The sequence below is a fragment of the Rhamphochromis longiceps genome, linkage group LG12 (assembly GCF_057381845.1).
Source record: "Rhamphochromis longiceps isolate RC_006_pf linkage group LG12, R_longiceps_female_GT1.1, whole genome shotgun sequence".
Taxonomy (NCBI): domain Eukaryota; kingdom Metazoa; phylum Chordata; class Actinopteri; order Cichliformes; family Cichlidae; genus Rhamphochromis; species Rhamphochromis longiceps.
Genome location: NC_140568.1, coordinates 34,763,347 through 34,778,971, shown reverse-complemented (window position 1 = coordinate 34,778,971; position 15,625 = coordinate 34,763,347). Strand labels below are relative to the sequence as shown.

General features: G+C 42.9%; 2 protein-coding genes across 2 annotated transcripts; both read right to left on the bottom strand.

Annotated features, from left to right (window-relative positions):
* Positions 1-1,349: 1,349 nt before the first annotated feature.
* dhx37 (DEAH (Asp-Glu-Ala-His) box polypeptide 37) lies at positions 1,350-11,229 on the bottom strand. The gene is made up of 27 exons (XM_085426008.1): positions 11,123-11,229; positions 10,828-10,943; positions 10,567-10,736; positions 9,914-10,026; positions 9,448-9,808; positions 9,203-9,351; positions 9,010-9,102; positions 8,799-8,895; positions 8,334-8,447; positions 8,028-8,244; positions 7,638-7,736; positions 7,484-7,554; positions 7,263-7,398; positions 7,099-7,175; positions 6,350-6,582; positions 5,430-5,541; positions 5,235-5,341; positions 4,477-4,665; positions 4,161-4,285; positions 3,756-3,872; positions 3,500-3,672; positions 3,306-3,420; positions 2,824-2,961; positions 2,650-2,744; positions 2,037-2,110; positions 1,807-1,904; positions 1,350-1,722 (listed from the first exon to the last, which is right to left on the bottom strand). The coding sequence occupies exons 2-27, from the start codon at positions 10,928-10,930 to the stop codon at positions 1,646-1,648; spliced, it is 3,453 nt and encodes a 1,150-aa protein (XP_085282134.1). The 5' UTR covers positions 10,931-10,943; positions 11,123-11,229; the 3' UTR covers positions 1,350-1,645.
* An 857-nt stretch (positions 11,230-12,086) lies between these two features.
* Positions 12,087-14,961, bottom strand: gp1bb (glycoprotein Ib platelet subunit beta). The gene is made up of 2 exons (XM_085426011.1): positions 14,810-14,961; positions 12,087-13,393 (listed from the first exon to the last, which is right to left on the bottom strand). Exon 2 carries the CDS (start codon positions 13,379-13,381, stop codon positions 12,767-12,769), a length of 615 nt encoding a protein of 204 aa, XP_085282137.1. The 5' UTR covers positions 13,382-13,393; positions 14,810-14,961; the 3' UTR covers positions 12,087-12,766.
* Positions 14,962-15,625: the final 664 nt, after the last annotated feature.

The window sequence follows — 15,625 nt, the reverse complement described above, 5'->3', positions numbered from 1 at the left end:
TTGAAGATTTCCATTAGATAAAATATGTGAATTTTGATGTTATGTGGGACGACCATGGCTCAAGAGTTAGGAGTTCGCCTTGTAATCGGAAGGTTGCTGGTTCGAGCCCCGGCTCGGACAGTTTCGGTCGTTGTGTCCTTGGGCAAGACACTTCACCTACTGCCTACTGGTGTTAGCCAGAAGGGTCGATGGTGCGATATAGCAGCCTCGCTTCTGTCAGTCTGCCCCAGGGCAGCTGTGGCTACAACTGTAGCTTGCCTCCACCAGTGTGTGAATGGGTGGATGACTGGGTGTGTAAAGCACTTTGGGGTCCCTAGGCGGGACTAGTAAAAGCGCTATACAAATACAGGCCATTTATCATTTATGTACTTTATAGCCTGCATAATTAATAAATATGTAGCTCAATAAGTATAAAATCCAGAAAGCAACACAAACACAAGTCTTACTTAAGTTCGATCCCCGGGCTCTCTGTCCTGGTCGTTGTGTCCTTGGGCAAGACACTTTACCCTACCGCCTACTGGTGTTGGCCAGAGGGGCCAATGGCGTGATATGGCAGCCTCGCTTCTGTCAGTCTGCCCCAGGGCAGCTGTGGCTACAACCGTAGCTTGCCTCCACCAGTGTGTGAATGTGAGAGTGAATGAATAGTGGCATTGTAAAGTGCTTTGGGTGCCTTGAAAAGCGCTATATAAATCCAATCCATTATTATTATTAAGTTTCACACTGTTGGTTTTTTTTTGTGTAAAATCTGAAATGCCCATGGTGTTGATTTAAAATGTGCTCTGGCACAGTCATAGGCATCGCTTCCTACTGACAACAAGAAAAAAAGCCGGTCTGCACTTTGGGCTGAACCATTTGTTAATGGTGAGTGGGAGGAGGGTAACACTATGCAATATATTCACTTTTAGAATTTATATTCAGGGTTAACTGTAGCTAGGCTCAAAGTGTTAATGTTGTCTTATTTTAATAAACACTGTCATATACAAAACTAGGGTGGCAGTTAAGGTGGCAAGGGAACATTTTAGGGTGGCACATGCCACCCCACGCCACCCTTCTAGATCCACCCCTGGTAGTGCTCTTTTTTTCAAGTTATTTTACACAAAGCTTATTCAGCGCTTTCATTCTCAACCACTCCCACCTAGTAAACATCCACTTGCTTTAACAGTTTGTTGACTCTGACTCCATCCTAGAGTTAGAGTAGCCCAAGCTGACATCAAGTCTTATTTTCTTCATAAGCTGGTAATAATCCTCATGACAAATAAAATGCCATACAGTGCAAAATTGGTTCAGTTGACCTTTAACCTTCAAGCACACGTATTAATAAGCATGAAAAAAGGTCAAATGCCAGCCTCTCACAGTCAGTGTTTATAAGTCTTATGAAGACCAAATCAGACACATAAACAGCAGCACACTGATTACAAGTTAAAAGACATTTCAACTGTGCCTGTATATCTTCTTTACAAGTGGTACAGTAAATAAAATATAAAACTAATACTAAGGCAGTGTTGTGATATTGTAAACACCCTTTGATTAACCATAAAAAACAGACACCACAGTCAAAAGATTTAGGCTCTGCCAAAATGTAGCTCCATGTGATGTCTCCGGTCAAGAGTCTGTTGTATTATCTCGGTTGTTTAGACGCAGGCTTTTATAGAGGAGGCCAACTTTTAGCTACTTCCTGGTGCACAGATTCAGGTAACCACTGGCAGTATGCAGTAAGCAGAACTGGAGGAGGAGAAAAAAAATTCTACAATTAGATGACAAAACAACTAACCAAATCAGAAGCAAACTAACAACATTAATGCTTACATTTCTCTTCAGTCTTCCAGACAGAGTGGAGTGCATCTCTGCAGTCAACTTTCTTTGACACCAGTACTCCCAGGAAAGCCTCTGTCCTGGGCTGCAACCTAAAAACAGCAAAGACGTGACAGTAAGAGGGAAAAAAAAAAAACTCCTCGAGATGCGCTGGTTTATGGAGTAAATGAATTAAGAAATGCAGTAAAAAGGGATTAAAAGTGTGTGTGAGAGCACCAACTTACTTTGCCCATGTTTTCAGCATGATGGAGGGGTTTGAGAGCAGGTGACTGCTGTGTTTCTTTAGTGCAGGACAAACCTGTTAACCATACAAAGTACACATTACAGTGAGTGAGATAACTGCTCCTGGCAAGTTTATTAATTGTGCAGCCCTTGCAAGGTTTCCCGTGTTTTTAATTGATCTATTACCGTTTTTGTCACAAGGATAATTATGCAAACCAAATGGATTTACGTCCCTATCCTCACCTATGATCACAAACTTTGGGTAGTGACTGAAAGAACGAGATTGTGGATACAAGCGGCAGAAATTAGCTTTCTTAGAAGGGTGGCCGGCCTCCCTCTTAGAGATATGCTGAGGAGTTCAGCCATCTGGGAGGGGTTCAGAGTAAAGCATGTCCCACCAGGAGGACGAAACCGGGCAGAACCAGGAGAGATTATATCTCTCGGCTAGCCTGGGAACGCCTTGGTGTTCCGCCGGATAAGCTGGAGGAGGTGGCGGGGGAGATGTCTGGCTTCTCTACTTAGGCTGCTGCCCTCGCGACCCGGCCCCGGATAAGCGGAAGAAAATGGATGGATGAACTACAGGAAGGATTGCTCAGGATAAACAAAAACCAGTACCTGTCCCTCCAGAAGAAACTTGGCAAACAGCTTGTAGCGCTCCAGGCCCTCTGGATACTCCATCTCCACTGCAGGCAACTGCCAACCCACACGGACTACAGGAGGAACACAGCAGTTAATCCACTGTAGGCAGAAAGAGGTTTCAGCTCTAGTGCTCGGCTGTGGAGAACTCACAGAAGGTGCTTGAACGGTGGCATCTGATGGTGCCGGTAGAAGAACAGAACCACGGGGACGGTGACTCTAGCGGAGAGCCAAAGTGACAGTACTGCGGGAGAAACTGTGGGACCCACTCTGCTTCAACAGCTGAAACACCTGACAGGAATAAAGGAAAGGCATCAGTCTGCAAATCTTGTTTCAGTAACCTAGCGCCACTTTGTCCTTTAATTAGGGATTAAAGAAGGAAGATATTTAGAAAATAGGTAAAAATGATTAAAAACAAGCATGTAAGCAGCCATACAATCAGGACTGTGCCACAGACTATAAAAGATGGACCTGCAGATTCATGCAGTAACAACCTTTTAATCACAAGGTAGTCCCTTTTATATATTCAACTATAAAAAGTTGTCACACACGTAGGAATCAGACACATCCGGGCAGTCAGTTCTACATGAATTAAGAGGACACATGTGATTTTATTCCCTTTCAGTCTCATTTACCTCTCATGTACATCTTGCTGGTCTCCATGACCTCCTGGTAGACCACAAACTCTGGCAGCGTTTTGAACAACGCAGAATTTGGATGAATGAACACAGGCTCATCCATAAGTGGCGTCTATGAGCAAAAATGGATAAAGATGAGGATGTGAAGAGACCCATAACACAGTATATACTTCTAATGTTCAATTACAGACCTTGTATGCATTCTTCCATTTCGGGTCCACCAAATCCTCTCCCTGGGCACGCCTCGCAAGATGGTCTCCGAGACCTGCCAGAACAATCTGCCGCAAGCAAACCACCTGGTGCTCCGTCGGTGGAGTCATCTTGGGATCCACAAAGACCCCCACCTCTGGACACACAGCGTTCACTGGGAGGAGGGAAGAAAAATGACTTGCAGCTGTGTTTCAGAGGCAGACATGTTGATTATCTGAGTTTGCTGTGTGCATGTACCTGCATTGGTAAGTTGTCCTCTGAGCTTTCTGATCTCCACCATAGCTTTATACCTCAGCCCACTGTTCTCACAAAACCTGGGAGTGCAGCCAGCAAATTCACAAGCACCAACAGCACCTGGAGACACAGGAATGCAGGTTATTAACATATGTAATATATTCAAGCAGTACATTTTTTTAAAAGGCTTCATGGACCCCAGTTAAATCTGTCTCTGTAAAAATTATTCTAATGAAGAGCCTCCTGCTGTTTCAGCTTCACCTCAAAATTCGGCTTGTTGCTAAAACCTTTAAGGAATTTATGGTTTTGGAGCCATACAACACACTAAGCATGCAATCTAACAGACTGCCTAAAACACTGTTGTACAATACTGACCACTAGTGCAACTTGAACAAAGAGTAAGCTCACCCAGCATAATCATGAGGTCCCCCAGCAGGAGCGAGGCTCCTTGCCCAGCCCACAACCTCCTCATTTGGGTCAGCCGAGCTCGACGTTGGTTGAGCTTGGAGCTCTCATCTTCACTACGAGCAGGTCTGAGGAGAGAAACAGAGGAAAAGGAAAAAAAATTATAGCTATTAAAAATAAATAAAAAATCATATATATACGGCTCGAAAACAGACTGAGCTTGAAGGGTATTTCAAGATTTCATCCTACATTTAAAGTTAGTCTCATCTATATGTGGTGATCTGCTCCTCCAAAGCATCAATTTTTACACTTTTCTCACCTGTCGAGGTCTTCAAAAATTTCCCGAACTGTCATGGCTGCTACCACAGCGATGACGTATGGCAGACAATCCTGCTGCTTCCCGAGCGCTAACATTTTAGCGTAACGCGGCGCCACGGGGAACGACGCCATCGCTCTGCCCAGAGGGGTGATGGGACAGCTCAGCTTCGCTCGCTGCATGTCTTTCAACCTTATAAGAAATAAACAGTTTACAAGTTTGCACAAGACTGTTTTATACCTTTTCACTTTTTCTAAACTGTAGTGAGTGATTACTCAGTGTGTTCAAGAAAGTTTCTTCCTGTTAAAAGGGAGTTTTTCTTTCCCACTGTTGCCAAGCGCTTGCTATAAGGCGGTTGTGTGATTGTTGGGGTTTTCTCTCACAATATACACACAGGCTTTTCCTTACAATTTAGAGTTTCTTGAGGCGACGGTTGTTGTGATTTGATTTAAATAAAACTGAATTAAACTGAATTTTATGCTTTTATTAAAGCAGAAATCCTGATAATGCTCAAGTGTCCATTTAAACAACATTGAAGGCTAGCCACCAGCTAGGAGCTAAAAACGCATGAAAGTAAACTGAAACGTACAATATCAATACCTGCAGGATTCTGCCCAGTATAGATTTCATTTAAATTTTTTCCATGTCTCTATGCAGGAGCCATCTTTGAAGTAAAACCACCCTTTTAATAAATATATTTTGTGTTCTAAGAAAAAAAGGGGACTCATCAATTACACTTAAATGGAACAGTAAAAATTTACCTTCCAGTACACGGAGGCTCTTCCAGAGCTCCCAGCGACACTAATAACTGCTCTGCTGCAACAAGAACCTCAGTAGAGGGAGGTGTGGGAAAAGGAAAATTGACCACCTGCAGAAAACACAAAATATGACTCTGGTTAAAACCCTGCTATCACAATTTTGTTCCCCTTTAAGACAGCATTTCAGATTTTACTGACTTTTTCTATGTTGAGATCTTTCATCTGTAAAACCAGGTCCTCCACAGGCCTGCGAGTGATCTCCGCCTCTGAGAACAAAGCGAAGTCTCCAAACACTGCAGAGGAGTACAACCTGCAGAAACAAGGAGAAACTGTGGTGAAAATCCATCCATCTATCCATCCATCTTCTTCCGCTTTATCCAGGGCCAGCCACCTCCTCCAGCTTATCCGGGGGAACACCAAGGCGTTTCCAGGCCAGCCGAGAGATATAATCTCTCCAGTGTGTCCTGGGTCTGCCCCGGGGCCTCCTCCCGGTGGGACATGCCCGGAACAAAAACCCCAGGAGGCACCCAGGGGGCATCCTTGTCAGATTCCCGAACCACCTCAGCTGGCTCCTTTCGATGTGGAGCAGCAGCGGCTCTACTCTGAGCCCCTCCCAGATGGCTGAACTTCTCACCCTATCTCTAAGGGAGAGGCCAGCCACCCTTTGGAGGAAGCCCATTTCCGCCGCTTGTATCCGCGATCTCGTTCTTTCGGTCACTACCCACAACTCGTGGCCATAGGTGAGGGTAGGGACGTAGATCAACCGGTAAATTGAGAGCTTCACTTTTACACTCAGCTCCCTCTTCACCACGACGGACCGTCCGCTTCACTGCAGCCGCAGCACCAATCCGTCTGTGATCTCCGGCTCCCTTCTCCCATCACTCGCAAACAAGAACTCGAGATACTTGAACTCCTCCACTTGGGGCAGGAACTCATCCCCGACCCAGAGTGGGCACTCCACCCTTTTCCGGCTGAGAACCATGGCCTGAGATTTGGAGGTGCTGATCCTCATTCCCGCCGGTGAAAATCCTTGTTGTGTAAAAAAAACAAAACAACCAAAAAACAAAACAACCCTCTCTAATTAGGGTTTTAGGGTTGTGTAGTTTAACAGCACTGACCGGTAGCAGTGTCCTGGCTCGGTTCGTCCCGCTCTGCCAGCCCTCTGATTGGCTGAAGCCTGTGAGGTCCATGTGACTTTAAAGGAAGACACTCCGGTCACTTTGTCGTAGAAACGCTTCTTAACTCGACCGCAGTCCACCACATACTTGATCCCGGGAATGGTCAAAGACGTCTCTGCCACGTTGGTGGCGATGACACAAAGACGAGTGCCGGGAGGAGGAGGCCTGAACACCTGCAGCCAAAAAGAACGCATATACATGATGTCATCATAAAAGCATCATGTGACTCCAAAACTACTGAAAAAAGTCTGAAAAAGAACTCAAAGGGTGTATAAAGCTACATTTTGTTTAGAAAAGTCAGTAAACTGGAGCTTTTAGTTTTCCTAAACCCTTCATTTTGCACATAAACCAAATGAGCAAAAAGCACTTATCCCTACACTATAAATAAAACTGTGATGGCTATTTACTAAAAGCAGAAGCTACTGAGTGGCTGCTATTAGAAATTATAGTGACATGCACTTTAAATCAGAAAGTTTAGACTTTAAATTTTAAACTCAGTTCAAAATAAAACTACAGAAATCTGCTGGGAAGTAAAGATTTCTTTAAAGTATTGTTTTATGATGAGTCTGACTGATCAGAAGCAAAACCAAAACGTTTATTTTACTTTATCGCACAAGCACCGGCACTTCTCTTGTCATGTATGATTTTTTTTTTTATCAGTTTGTTCTGTGATAAGATATTAATCTCACCTTAGCCTGCTGCTCTGGGGCCAGCAGAGAGTAGAGTGGGAGGACATAGAGCGGTATGGACGCGTCCGCCTTTTCCTCTACGGAGAGGAAACAGGGCAGAATTTGTAATGTTGCTCATCTGAAACGCATCCACCTGGACTGGAGATTTATGGAGAGTGGCTTACCTGCATCAGCAGGATCATCTCCAAGGTCAAGATCGGAGTCTCCATCCTCCTCGTCTCCGATCCCCGCCTCTCTGTCCTCATCACCTTCATCCACTGGCAGGGCGGAGTAGTTATCCAAGTCGATTCGGGGTAGAGACTGGAGACAACAGTTAAAACACTTCTGTTCAATATCTGTTGAGGACTGAGGTGGACAGAATATATTTTTTAAAAAGTTTACTTACAACAGTCTTCTTCTGTTTGGCCTTTTTGAACTTCCTCATTGCCTCTGAGGTTTCGGCTTCCTCATCTTCAGCTGGATACAAAACTCAAGTAAATACACAGAACCACAGTCCCAGCTCAGATATACGTCAGAGTGTGAGGAGGCCAACCGCTCACCTGTAGCTGTGTCACCCTTCCTGAAGGGGAAAGCTTTCCTCAGTCTTCTGCAGAGACTGTGAACTTCAGCCTGACCAGTCAGAAACACCAGGATACCACCTAAAATGCAAAACATGTTATAAAAGAAGTGGAGACTGTATCTGTGGAAAGACTGAACTCTAACTGCAGTTTACCCGAATGAGACACACCACAAGTCATTTTTACAGGCAAATACAGAAAACCACCTTGGGTAGATTTGAACCCAGGGCTTTGAGATGGCCTTACGTGAGTCGCATGGTCAGCCCCTTAAAGAGGCGCCCCATCACCCATATCCTCAGTTTTACTTTCATCAAAATCCCCCTCTTTGTTCACCACTTTCTGTAGTAAATAAATATAAACTCTAAAACCTACCTGGAGGCAGCATCCGGTGGATTTTGCAGGTCTTGTGAAAAGCCTCTCCAGTGTAATCCTCCAGCGGGGTGCGTTTGTTGAAGTGGATAGTTACCGGGAACTGACGAGCATCCACCTTGATGACGGGAGGAGGCGTCCGAAACAGCCGCTGGTTTTCTGTGAAGTCTTCAACCCGCAGAGTAGCGGACATGATCAGGAGCTTCATAGGCATACCTTTCTGCAGACAGATGGAGGAGAAACGGAGAGGTTTTTATAGAAACAACCCCCTTTTTTTCCCGTAAATTGGAAACGTTAAGATATTCCCACCTTGTTTCTGAGGGGGACGATACGAGACAATAATCCAATGAGGATGTCGGTGTAGACGCTCCTTTCGTGTGCTTCGTCGATGATGATTGCGCTGTATTTCTGGAGCAGAAAATCCTGCAACACAAAATAGTCTGTGACAAAACTGGAGACAATTGAAGTAACACTAAATCCATGCTTGTTTATCCCTTTACTGCTTCTTCAAAGATGGGGAAAAATAACATACTGCAAATATTTTTTGACCTTTAATTCAGAACACAATTCAAAAACTATTTGTTACTACTGGTTAATACAAATAACATGGAAGTGAGGCATTAACTTTCCTCATTAGAACTGATTTAATTGGTCCAAACTGATGAAATCGTTTGTGAAAAATGAAAAAGGCCGAGTCATCCACCTGGCTGATCCTCCACCTCCATCCTGTTGTCATATTATTTATTAGGTGACCCAGTAGAAAGCAGATGATACCTTCTGAATCTCCTTCAGCAGAACACCGTCTGTCATGAACTTTATCTTTGTGTCACTCGTCACGTTCCCTTCGTATCGAATCTGGTACGACACAACCCTGATAACAGACACACAAACATATAATTAACAACACAAAGTTATACTTTTAAACTGTATGTTTTGTTTTGTTTTGTTTTTTTTAATTACTCTGAACACAGAATGGTTAATTTACTGTGTGGGCAGGTTCATCTCTTTGGCCACTCTGTGGGACATGCTCACTGCTGCTACTCTCCTCGGCTCTGTGATGCCGATCATCCTCCCGCCACTGCAGGAATCAAGAGTGAGCAGGATGACGCGAACTACACACACTTTTTTTCCTCCAATGAAACATTTACAAAGGCAACACCATAAACTGGACAAACTACCTGGCATAGCCGGCTTCATACAGAAACTGAGGCACCTGAGTGGTTTTTCCACTCCCCGTCTCTCCACAGATGACGATACTGGGATTTTCTCTCACGGCCTCCATGATGACCTGCTCCTCTGCCAGAACGGGCAGCTTTAGACGAGCCTCCTGCAGCATCATCGTAATGCAGAATTGATGAAAATGCACAAAAACACCTTTCTAAGTTCTAGTTTGCAGGATGCTTTTACGGTCTCAGGTGCTCACCTGTACTTCTGGTGATCTATCAACAGGAATGAAAATAGCTGGTTCAGACGGCTTCTTCTGAACTTTCTCCTGATCTGAAATCTTCTTCTCTTTCTCTTCATCTTGCTCCACCTTCACTTCATGTTTGGTCTCCTGACAGACAGAGCTGGTTTCCTTACATTCACTCATATCTGTGGTGTTACTAACTTCATCCTCCTGCTCATCTTCATCCTCATCAGATGATGTGTCCACATCACTGCTCTCTTCTGCCTTTTGTTCTTCTTCATCATCATCATCTTCCTCCCATTTTCTCTTCCTGTTTGCTCCGCTGACGCTGCTGATCTTTGGGCCAGAGTCTTCATTCTTTACTTCATCTGCTGACCTGAATAAAAAAAAAGAAGACAAGATGCTTTTACTCCACCTTCTCCACCGAGAAACAATCACACATGTTCTCCGTCTTGATTAACACGTTGTGTTGTGCTCTTACCGTTTAGCCTGGTAGAGCTTTTCTCCTGTTCCCAGTTTGGAAGTGGTGTACAGCAGCTTCAGTTCGGATTCTGGAAGCTGCACCTCAGCCAGTTTGGCCAGGATCTCTGCTCTCTGGACAGAAGAGAGAGCAACATGTAAACGGCATGTGAGCTTGACTGTTAAAATTCAGCCCTCAAAGAGCAGAGAGTAATATAAAATATCACTATTATAATAAAATATCACTACAACACAATAAAAACATCCATGTTTCAGTGCTGATAACAAAACAACGATAACAACAAACTTTCACCTGATTCAAATCTTTCAAGCATATAGCTCAAATTACTTTAGAGAACAAGCTAAGCTACAAGCTACAGTAAATATAAGGACAACATCGTACTGTGCTCAATACTCAGCTTCTATATCTAGAGTCAGAGTACTTATCGGCACATAACACATATCTGCTCCACTTTACTGAGGAAAATCAAACATTTTCACATCTTCAGGATCAACTTTGACTTCACTTTGATCATTTTAAAAACCAAATCATTAACTTTCTTTCAGGACTTTAGAAACAATGGATCACTGTCACTAAAGTAATCAGTCTAGTTATTAATGTCGACATGAAATAGAAAAACCTCACAGAGAACTAAACGTACGAAGATTCCTAACCTGAGCTTTCTTCTCCTTGCGCTCCAGGACCTTCTGCAGCTCCTTCTTCTGCTTCTTGGTGAGGGGCTTCTTCTTGGAGATTGGTGGCAGCGAGGATTTATTCTTCTTGGATTTGCTGGATGGGAGGACCAAGGCGTTGCTCTTATCTACACCTTTCAGTATGGACCCATCTGATTTATACAAACAGAAGAGTCAGGGTCACAGAATGCACGACATGCAAAGTGTCAAAGATGTTTTCTCCTCTTGATGTTTTCCTGCTACCTTTGAGTTCCACAACAACTTCTGTCTTCTCTTCATCTGCAGATGGCGGAGGGTCACTTTGCTGTCGCCCCTTCCAGTTGTGTTTTTTCCTTAGTTTTCCCATTTTAAACTTAAGTCTGTAGGTCAGTGAATAAAAAGCTATGAACCCAAAGCCACCGGTTATAATGAGAAAGACCAAAAAAGTCTGAAACACTGCTTGCTAAACATCGACAGCTAACAAGGTAACTTTATCGTTAGCCTAAAATTGTTATTAACAGAACCGATTAAAAGTTTGTGAACACCTCCAAATACAAACCTTCTTATCTGAACAGCTGCATTTGACTTTAAACACCTGGATCCAAAAACTGAAGCAGTGCACTAACCTCACGTGTAAACATTTAAGTGTTCATCAACCAAACCGGTCCGTCGCTAAAATTTGACTCCGTAGGAACGTTCCGCTATAGAAAAAGTTCGACGTCCCGTTGTTTAGTGATCCTAACTAAAAATATTGTTTATAACCTAAACTGTATAACCTATAATATTTTTTATTTATTGATTTTTATTTAATCAACTCAAAATACTTACATTTAAATGACGTATAAGGGTCCTTTTTGTCTTATGGGGTCAGCCAATATCAGATGGCAAAAAGCTTATTTTGATGATAATGATTTGGTCCGATTGATGTTTATTTGACGTACGAATGCAAAAATCTTCCAAATTGTGATGTAACACATTTGAAGTTCTTCTGATGGCACATTTTAAAGCTGTATTTTGGTGGCTCTAGAGAAAACATGGGTGCCAAGAGAGAAACAGGACGTGTATGAGGACTCTGTTGAGATCGCAGGGTGAAGGCTAGTTTCAGGGGGTATTTGTCAAAGAAGGATAGCAACAAGAGTGAAAGGGAGGGTTTAAGAGATGGTAGTGAGACCTGCTGTGATTTTTGGTTTGGAGACTGTGAAACTGAGAAAAACACAAGAGATGGAACAACTCAGGTTGAGAGATTATGAGACAAGGGTTAGAGAGATATGGCTGAGATGGTTTGGACATATTCAGAGGGGGGATAGTGGATATACTGGACAAAAGATGCTGAAGATGGAGCCAGGCATGAGGAAAAACGGAAAACCTCAGAGGAGGTTCATGTATGTAATGACAGAGGACATGTAGAGGGTTGGTATAATAAATAAGGATGCTAAGGAAGCAATGAAATTTGTAATACAATTGTGAAAAAAGTGTACAATGTTTTGAAACAATTAGAAAAAAAATTTAATCAAACCATTTGTTTTGTGCTTAAAAGTTACACAAATATGACAAAACATCAATCAGAATAATTTCTTTTGCTTTGTTTTCTTACAAATTACACAATGTATGAATGCAAAATGGCAAAAGACATCATGAGATTTGCCCTAAAATAAAGCTCAAAAGAATAAACAACTTGAAATTGCCCTAAACAGATACAAATAACATATCTGCCCTTCATTTGGTCTTCAATTATGCTTAAATCCAGATAATAACAACACATGGATTATTATTTTATTTAAAAATCATAAAATATGATTTTTAAATAACATTTTGTAGATAAATCAGGTTTCAGACATCATTTGATCAGATACGTGTAAAGAGCAAACACAATGATATTATTAACACGTTAGTTTATTTACTCTCAGATAAAATAATCTTTGTTTTTGTTTAGTTCATTTTACAGTGGTCTACTGTGGTCTGCAACTGGACATGTGACAAATTAAAGGGGGAAAACTGTATCCAAGCCTTTCAGATCTAAAATCTTCCTCACGAGTTCTCTCCTGAAACGAAGCTGAAACTTGGTGTGTTTAATATATTTATGTTTCTACATATCTGAATATATTTATTTTCAGGTTACTCCTTCAACTTGACACCTAAACTTAAAATCACAGTGACAGAGGTTTCATCCCTGGTGTTCAAATGCTGATCAGCCCTTCGCACATCATGGCTTTAAAGGCATGTACTCGTTCTCCCTCTGACCATCCGCGGGGTTAAAGCTCTCCTCTGTTATTCTCTTTGCTTCTTTAGACACCTTCTCGAACCTCTTGAGGAAGAAGACGAGAGCCACGAGCAGAGCCGCCTGCACGACCACAAATACAAGCAGACACACCTGCGAGGCCAAAGCCAGGTCACAGTACCAGTAGTGGCAGGAGTCCAGCACCTCCTGCTCAGTTAAATACGCCACCAGCCGACCTCTCAGTTTGGGTGGGGAGCTGCAGTTGACGCCCACGTGTGATGTGCTGCCAGCAGGTTGGCGCAGCAGCCAGGCTCGCAGATAGAGGACGCCACAGTCACACGCCCAGGGGTTACCGTGAAGAGAGACGGAGCGGAGGGAGGTCAGATCGTCCAGGAGCCCGTTAGGGAGGGTGGTCAGCAGGTTATTGTGGAGACGGAGCTCGGAGGTCCCAGCAGAGAAACTGGAAGGCAGCGAAGAAGCTGTGAGAGATCTGCTGCTGCAGTCCACCTGGCTGCCGTGACAGGAGCAGAGATGGGGACAGGCGGAGGACCTTTGACCTCCAAACAAGAGGAGCAGACACATGAGCAGAAACTCCTTCATGGTTCCTAATCACTGCAGAGGAGAGAGGAGGAATCAAGGGTTAATTAGAGTGAGGTGAACTGTAAAACTGCCCTTTGTATGTATCGTGTGAAACAATCTCTTCACTGTATATTATTGAAGCCATGAAGATCATTAGTGTGTTTATGCAAAACTCATCATGCGCTGACATAAAAAAAAAGTCAAAAATCCACATTGTGCAAAAAGATAAACTCTTCTAACTTAAGGCAGTAAAGCATGCATAAGAGCTGCTCAGATCTAAAGGGTTGGACTGATGATGGATCTTTAGATCTGATGCCCACACCAGTGCCAGAGGGAAAAAATCAGACATACATGAGCTTATGGGTTTTTTTTCTATATAACATAAATGTAATTTGGAAGTTCAAAGAAAAGGATTATCAGCAAAAACAGAGCCAGCAATCAGTACTTATGGTTTATTTTACTTCAGACCAAAGGTTATTTAACTGCACAAGGAGACGCACATGAACCGAAAAAACTCTGAGCTGCTGCCCCATGGAGGAGTGTAGTCCTTGTATAATGTGTGCAAACTGAGTTCAGTTAAAAGACAAAAGAAAACAGGAGCCAATCGGTGAAGAGAAAATCAGGAAAGGACACAAGGTAACAGAAACGAGGCGTGGATGAGTGCGGAAGGTTTTGGTTTAAATATCTTGAAATTGCGTCTTAAAAACTCGATCTTACTCAGAAGGAACTCAACATTTTGAGATAATGATTCGAAAACTAGAGTTACCTCTGCCTGTCATTGTTTGTGTGTCACAAACAAGTGTCCACTGCAAACTCATATCTCAACGTAAATGATCAGAAAACACAAAGTCTCGGTTCTGTTGTGAGGCTGCAGTTTTGTGTTGTTGTAGCTAAAAATGCATTCATGTGTGCAGGTGTTTTCATTTTACTGGTCACAGTATCTGCTTTGTATTTGATCATACATTGTTTGAGCAGTTTGTCCTGATTAATATGACATTAGCAGTAAATTTCATGCAGACTTTATAAAACATGTAAAACTGCATGTGATGTATCCATGATCTAAAACTAGGGCATAATTTATTTGAACAAATTTAACACATAAACAATACAAAATGACCACATATGTTTAGAATATGGTAATAATGAGGTCATCATGTGGACTCATAAATAACAAATATTGTATGTTTTACAGGATAAATTATTAATTTTGGATAATTTTAGTCAATTGCATTGACATTTACAGGAAACACCTCCCTGCTGATGACAAGCTGCACAACCCCATTGCTGTTTTCACACATTTATACTAAGTACATTACACTGTAGAGTAAATGAAAACAGAACACAGTAATTACATCAACTATCAACTTTAACTTTAAGAGGAATAAATTAAACTGATGATGTCACAGCAGACCTGAAAAGTCTAAACAAGGTCTGAGGAGAGTCTTTTACCTTCAGTGCGTCGCGTCTTCGGGAGATGACTCTGTTTTTTACAGTTGCTCTCAGAGTGTGTGCTACTGCCAGCTGGCTCTCACTGATAAAGACCGCTGTCAAATTATGAGCTCAGGCATGCACACGCCTGTGCACATGCACGCACAGAACATGCACACCAATGTGGAAAACATGCCACCCGCTATGTTTTGATGATTTAAATCCTAATAAAGTTCTAAAAAGAGCTGTAAAAAGATTTTCTTTATTTTTAAAGTTTGAGTATTTTCACACAGTAATCGATTGTCGGCCTTTTATTGAGATCACATGAGGCTAGAAATGTTTTTGTCACAAAACGGCCGGAGGCTGAGTACCAAAGATCAAACCCACATGCAGAGAACCCAAAGCGGAGGCTGAGGAAAGGGTTTAACAAAGTTTTATTAACTAACACAAGGATGATGTTTACAATGGCACTTGGCTTAAGGCTTGACACATGGGGCGTGAGGGTCTTGGCCAGGAGAGAGGGATAAAGCAAGGAGACAGGCCCAAGAAAGCAACGGCAGCTGGCTGGTGATTAGGTACGCATGTGCAGGTGGGAGATGGAAGCGTTGAAGGAGAGGTGGTGCAGCCCGGGTGGGTTTGGTGGTGTGTGTCAGCTGTCCTGAGCGGTGAAGGTCCCGTGGTGGTGTAAGGGCAGGCAGGTGAGGCAAGGAGATGATTCTGAAAGCGGGCGGGTTAACCAGATTTCCAAGATGAGTTGTTTAGTGTGATGGAATTCCCAGGAGTAAATAGGCTAGTTGATGAAATGGCGAGGAAGCAGTGTCAGCAAGCAGCTTAAAT

What these genes read in the sequence shown, in the direction of transcription:
- gp1bb (XM_085426011.1), bottom strand. Translation starts at nt 13,381, where the DNA reads ATGAAGGAGTTTCTGCTCATGTGTCTGCTCCTCTTGTTTGGAGGTCAA.
- dhx37 (XM_085426008.1), bottom strand. Translation starts at nt 10,930, where the DNA reads ATGGGAAAACTAAGGAAAAAACACAACTGGAAGGGGCGACAGCAAAGT. An exon ending in TGCTGAAGGAGATTCAGAAG is followed by an intron (nt 8,448 to 8,798) that starts GTATCATCTGCT and finishes TTTGTGTTGCAG; the next exon opens with GATTTTCTGCTCCAGAAATA. An exon ending in CCACCGGATGCTGCCTCCAG is followed by an intron (nt 7,737 to 8,027) that starts GTAGGTTTTAGA and finishes TTTGCATTTTAG; the next exon opens with GTGGTATCCTGGTGTTTCTG.